The sequence below is a fragment of the Oryzias latipes genome, chromosome 6 (assembly GCF_002234675.1).
Source record: "Oryzias latipes chromosome 6, ASM223467v1".
Taxonomy (NCBI): Eukaryota; Metazoa; Chordata; class Actinopteri; order Beloniformes; family Adrianichthyidae; genus Oryzias; species Oryzias latipes.
In genome coordinates, this window is record NC_019864.2 from 21,459,029 (window position 1) to 21,464,553 (window position 5,525).

The 5,525-nt window shown below is 41.6% G+C and overlaps 1 protein-coding gene across 1 annotated transcript; it reads left to right on the forward strand.

Annotated features, from left to right (window-relative positions):
- Positions 1-956: 956 nt before the first annotated feature.
- On the forward strand, positions 957-3,452 carry LOC101164801 (poly(U)-specific endoribonuclease-C). Its single transcript, XM_004069709.4, has 8 exons — positions 957-1,055; positions 1,144-1,188; positions 1,263-1,368; positions 1,451-1,562; positions 1,640-1,761; positions 2,354-2,466; positions 2,555-2,705; positions 2,783-3,452. Exons 1-8 carry the CDS (start codon positions 1,045-1,047, stop codon positions 3,056-3,058), a joined length of 936 nt encoding a protein of 311 aa, XP_004069757.1. The 5' UTR covers positions 957-1,044; the 3' UTR covers positions 3,059-3,452.
- The last annotated feature ends 2,073 nt before the right edge of the window (positions 3,453-5,525 follow it).

Below are 5,525 nucleotides of genomic sequence, written 5' to 3' on the forward strand. Positions count from 1 at the left end.
TGTTGTTGAGATTGTGACATATTTGATGCTATTTTATTACATTTGAGAGAAGAATTGTGGATCAAACACATTTTGTGTACAAAATCAGGATTTTGTGTTCACTTCTAAATGTTCTTTTTTGTATTTATACAGTTTCTTAGCTTATTTATGCGTCTACCAGCTAAAAACAATGAGTACTTAGTTAAAAGTGAGATTTAAATTAAGAAACTTGACAATTTGAAATAGAAACATTGCAGAACAATTGGATCAACATTTCAAAAAGTGTTAACATGCTTGGCAGAAGATCAGAAACGCTTCCATTTGTCACATCACAGAACAAGTATAGAAATGTAAAAAACCTGCAGACTGACTGTATTGTGCATACTTTCCCAAGGACAATTCCCCTTTGGTTTTTTCCTGATGCCCAAATTCACGACTGTCTGGTACTTAAATACCATCAAAAAAGTTGCAGAAACGGATTATGAGAACTTCCATTTGTGTTAAGAGGAATTTATTTACTGAAGAAAATATCTCAGCAGTTATTTTAGCACCTGAATTGAGTTTTAAAAAACTCCTTTTTGGAAAATAAGAACATTAGAAGCCATTAATGGTTTGAAAAGGCATTAAAAAAATCCAATGGCAGGTGGTGAAAGCAAGTGGCTTCCTTTCTGCAGAAACATTTAATTTTATTTTAATGTGTTTACAAATGTCTAATGTTGTTCAACAATTATGCTAAAGTCAAATATACTTTCAAAAGTAGGCATAACTGAGACCAGTTAATGATTTTTAATCTGTTCTGATGGAATCAACCTGAATAAATCAGAATTTACAGTCAAAAATACTAAAATGATCCTAAAAACTAGTTGTCCATCAAGCCTACTGCTTGCATGAGATCAGACATATGTTCAAAACTATTCCTATTTTTAGATAAAAGTCTGTGAAAGTTTCTCCACAGTAACGCATTTAGTATCGCGCCACCTAGTGGTGACTCAAAGCTGTATTTCAGTGTTGACTTCAGACTCAGAAGACTGCAGTCTGAACTGAAGCGCTGGAGACTCAGACATCATGTCTGCAAGGTTTGTTTCCCTGTTATTTATGATTCATCTGTAATTTGAAGACGTTTTTCTATCCTGTGATAGAAACTAAATGAGTTTCGTTCCACAGAATTCTCCTCCTTGCCCTCTTTCTGTGTGGACTGAATGCATCCAGGTAGAGTTCTTCACATTTCTCAAGCGTTTGGATCAGTGTAACTTCAGACCGATGCTCTCACTTTGACTTGTCAGGGATGAATCTTCTGTAAACCAGGAGTTATCCAACATATTCAACGAGCTGTGGCGCTTGGATCTGAACCGGATGACGCCTGGGATTGATTACAACATCTCTGTTCAGGTCAGGAGCATTCTTCTGCCCTTGCAGCTTTTTGTGTGTGTTTTTACAAGGACACTGCAGATTCTGTGTCTTATCCATTTAGAACAAAGCCGGGTTTGTGACCCAGGGCAGCACTGTGGTGAGGGATCAAGCCCCACAGCCTCTGTTCTCCAGTGTTGATGAGGATAAAATGAAGAGGACAACCACTTTTTTTCGTGAGTCACATGCTTTCAGCCTCTGAGTTTTTCCTCTCATTTGTCTACTTTATTTTGAGAACTTTGGTCTCTTGCAGTCCTCATGAAACTCCTGGACAACTATGAGCGGTCTGCCAGTGTGTCCGAGCAATACACGCCAGAGGAGATCACAGAAATCAGCCTCTTCCTGGATGCTGTTCTGGAAACTCAAGTCATGAAGGTGCAAGCACAGTTTTTAGATCAGTCTCAATTTTTCAAGAAAAGAAAGATAAAATTATGAAAGGATTTTAAGTTTGTCAGTTTTCCTTCATAGTGTAGCTGAGCTCCTCAGAGACTTTTGCTTCTTCCTGCATATCTGCAGGAACACATGATGCAATTTCATGATGTTTACAAGAGAAAGAACAGAAGGAGGGAGAAAACATCTGTGTGCAGCTGTGGAATGCCGTGCAGGCCTCAGCAACCTCCCAAAGGGGGATTACTGGAAAAAATGTGAACTCTCACTTCATGTTGTGTTTGGAAAACACTGAGCTGTAGCTGAAATTCAAGCAAGAGTCTTAAAAAGATAGTTTCCTGTTTCTAGACCAGGTTGACCTTTAGTACTTCAGTATCTATTTCTGTAAATGTAGGAAGAAAAATAATATTTTTTTTTAATGTTTCAGAGTAAATTATAACTATGTGCAAAGTTGAAAAATCTGTTTCTTGTAGAAGAATAGAACCAGAGCTTCAGAAGAAAAAAAAATTAAGCTGATGTCAATCATATAGCAGCTTTCTGAATGTTTTGGATCTAATTCATGGCTGAATCTTCTTCCTAGAGAGCTCATAAGTACCTGGTGAGCAAAGGAAAGTCCAGCTCAGATCTAACAACCTTCAAGAATCAACTTAATTGGATCTGGTTCCATCTCTACAACCGTCAGAGAGACACCGGGTGAGTGAGAGCTGAGTCTTTTCTTTAGAAACTATCACTACACTTGTGTCTCCATCGAAACGGGATGGTGTTTCTGTTTGTGTGGCAGCCCAGACTCCTGCGGATTTGAACACGTCTTTGTCGGGGAGACCAGAACCGGATCGGAAATCGCTGGTTTTCACAACTGGGTGCAGTTCTACCTGCAAGAAAAAAACACTCATTTGGACTACAAAGGGTTCAAGGCCGGGCATCAAGACTCCGTACGTTCAGCATTCCCTTCCATTAACATCAGCATCTCTTGAGCTCTTGAATCTCACTTGAGTTCTTCCTTCTGCAGCCTGATTCAGACGACCACGTTCTGAACCTCCAGTTCAGCTGGCACGGCGCAGTCAAGCCCGTTGGAAGTGCTTTCATCGGGACCAGCCCTGAGTTTGAGATGGCCGTCTTCACCATCGTCTTTCTGATGAACACAGAGAGAAGCACCAAGGTGGTGGTCGACATCGACCAGTGTCAGCTGGAGCTGCTGGTGGTCCGACATGGCAATTCCATTGGGACAGCATTTCCCAAACTACTCAGCAGCAACAGCAGGCATGTCCGTCAGCAGTCTCACTGATGCCCTCCAGCAGAGAGTTTTCACCTTCTTCTGTGCTTTTATATTAACAAGCATGATGATTATTACACATATGATTGATGGAATAATCATTTGTGACAGCAGCTAATTTTGAACATTTTGAAGGAAATCAGTTTTTTTAATTCTAAATGATCCTTGTAATTGCCTCACGGGGCTGCAGTACAAAGGAATCCCACTCAGAGGTGCAATAAATAAACGTCACTTTCAAAAAATGCTAACTTTTGTTGCTGCACCATCAGTTAAGTTTCAAGCTTGAAACATTATAGTGTGTTTCTGTGCTAAAAATCTCTAAATCTGAAATGTAGGAAACCTTTGTTGTTGTTTTTTTCTTTGTTACATTTACGATGCAAAATAAAAAGTACATTTTTGCAGCTTTTCAAAAGTCTTTTGATGTCATGCCAAAGGAAAACAGGACTTATGTACGTCAATTTATGATAAAAGAACTTCTCACTAGATTTTAAAAGACAGCTGTTAACTTCTCAGTAAGGCGAAGACTTGGGTTCGCTTTGGCTGCATATAGAGCAGAATTGTGAAGAACAAGGCCAGACATTAATAGATTATGTTCGTGGCTTGTAGCTGTAAAGGAAACTGGATTTTTTTTTTTTATTAAGTGCAATCTCATATAAAAACAGAAGGCGATTAAAATGCAGAAAAAGAGGATGGTTTAATCCCAGACGTTCGGAGTCCTGCAGTGTCCAAAATATGCAGCTGTAAGACTGGATCTACACAGAGATCAGACAAAACCAAAAACTTCAATGTTGTGATCATCCATCCATCCATCCATTCATCCTTCCATCCATCCGTCCATCCATGTTCCTCCGCTTATCTGGGATCAGGTCGCGGGGGCAGCAGTCTAAGCAGAGACTTCCCTCACCCCGGCCACTTCCTCCAGCTCCTCTGGGGGGACCTCGAGGCGTTCCCAGGCCAGCCGGCAGACATACTCTCTCCAACATGTCCTGGGTCTTCCTCGTGGCCTCCGCCCAGTGGGACATGCCCGGAACACCTCTCCAGGGAGGCGTCCTGGAGGCATCAGGACTAGATGCCTGAGCCACCTCAACTGGCTCCTTAAATGTGGAGGAGAAACGGTTTTAGTACTCCGAGCTCTCCGCGGGTGACCAAGCTTCTCGCCCTATTCCTATGGGAGCGCCCACCCACCCTGAACTCATTTCTGCCGCTTGTATTTGAGACCTCGTTCTTTCGGTAATGACCCAGAGCTCATGACCATAGGTGACTATTGGAACGAAGATCGACCGGTAAATTGAGAGCTTTGCTTTTTGGCTCAGGTCTCTTTTCACCACAATGGACCGATGCAGCGACCGCAAAAATTACTTCTTTACCCCCCACAAATAATTCTGGCTCCTGCATTTTGGACCAGCTGCAGCCTGGATAATAAAGCCTTGGGTAACCCAGCATATGAACAGCTGCAATAATTTAGTCGACAACACGAAAGCATGGGCGACACTCAAGTTTTGAAAACCAGAAGCAAACAAGATTTCCAAACCAAAGAGAGCAACAAATGAAACAAACTGTCTGACCGTCCAGAAGCCTCACTCAGCAGTTCTTCTGTAAAATGCTTTCAACATCATGGTCACCACGGTCAGCGCCCTCCGCGGATCCTTCCAATGGTTTGACCAGCATGACCTGTTTTCATCCATGGACAATGCGCAAATTGTACGTAGCGGCAGTGGGACATGGCCTGAACCACAGGACTGTCACTCAGTTCTTCCAGGTAACTTTCTGAATGAGAACCAAAAAAAGAAAACATCTCAGTTTTTGTGAGGCACACTGGTAAAACAAAGGTTGGACTGAGTGCAGTGGTTACCTGTTTGAACATCCAGGTGTTTCCTGCCCTGTAGAGATGGGATTTATGGCTCTTTGGCTCATTTCATATTTATTTACTTTTAAGAAGCCAGTCTGGACATTATTCCTTTTATCCTGGAACTAATCACAGGGAGGTTTGATGGGCTGAGACCTGGATCTGAATAATTCAAATTTAGATTTCCTAGCTGTAATTTACTTTAAATTCTTTTTGAAATATCAATTCAAGCTTTATTTGACATGTGTGGCCAAGATGTTAAAGTCATTGTAAATATTCCATATCCTCTGAGTGACAGCAAGATCACTGTGTACCCTTTGTAAAAAGAGTGTGTTTGTGTACATTGAATTGTGTTATTACTGTAACAGCTAACCTAATGCTAAAAGAACCATTTGGTCCAGGTTCTTACTACCCCTGGCTGCACCACACTGTTTATAAAAATGGACTTTATTGGTGTTTTTGTGCTTACTACGCCATTTATATGTAACACGTGGCTTTGAAATTCATTCATCTTCTCCTTCTGCCGTTATATCCCTTTCGGGGTCACGGGCTGCTGGAGCCTATCCCGGCCACCCTGCGAAGTCAGGGTACACCCTGGACAGGTCGCCAGTCTATTGCAGAGCCACAATCACA

What these genes read in the sequence shown, in the direction of transcription:
- LOC101164801 (XM_004069709.4), top strand. An exon ending in TGTGGACTGAATGCATCCAG is followed by an intron (nt 1,189 to 1,262) that starts GTAGAGTTCTTC and finishes TTGACTTGTCAG; the next exon opens with GGATGAATCTTCTGTAAACC. An exon ending in GAGGACAACCACTTTTTTTC is followed by an intron (nt 1,563 to 1,639) that starts GTGAGTCACATG and finishes GGTCTCTTGCAG; the next exon opens with TCCTCATGAAACTCCTGGAC.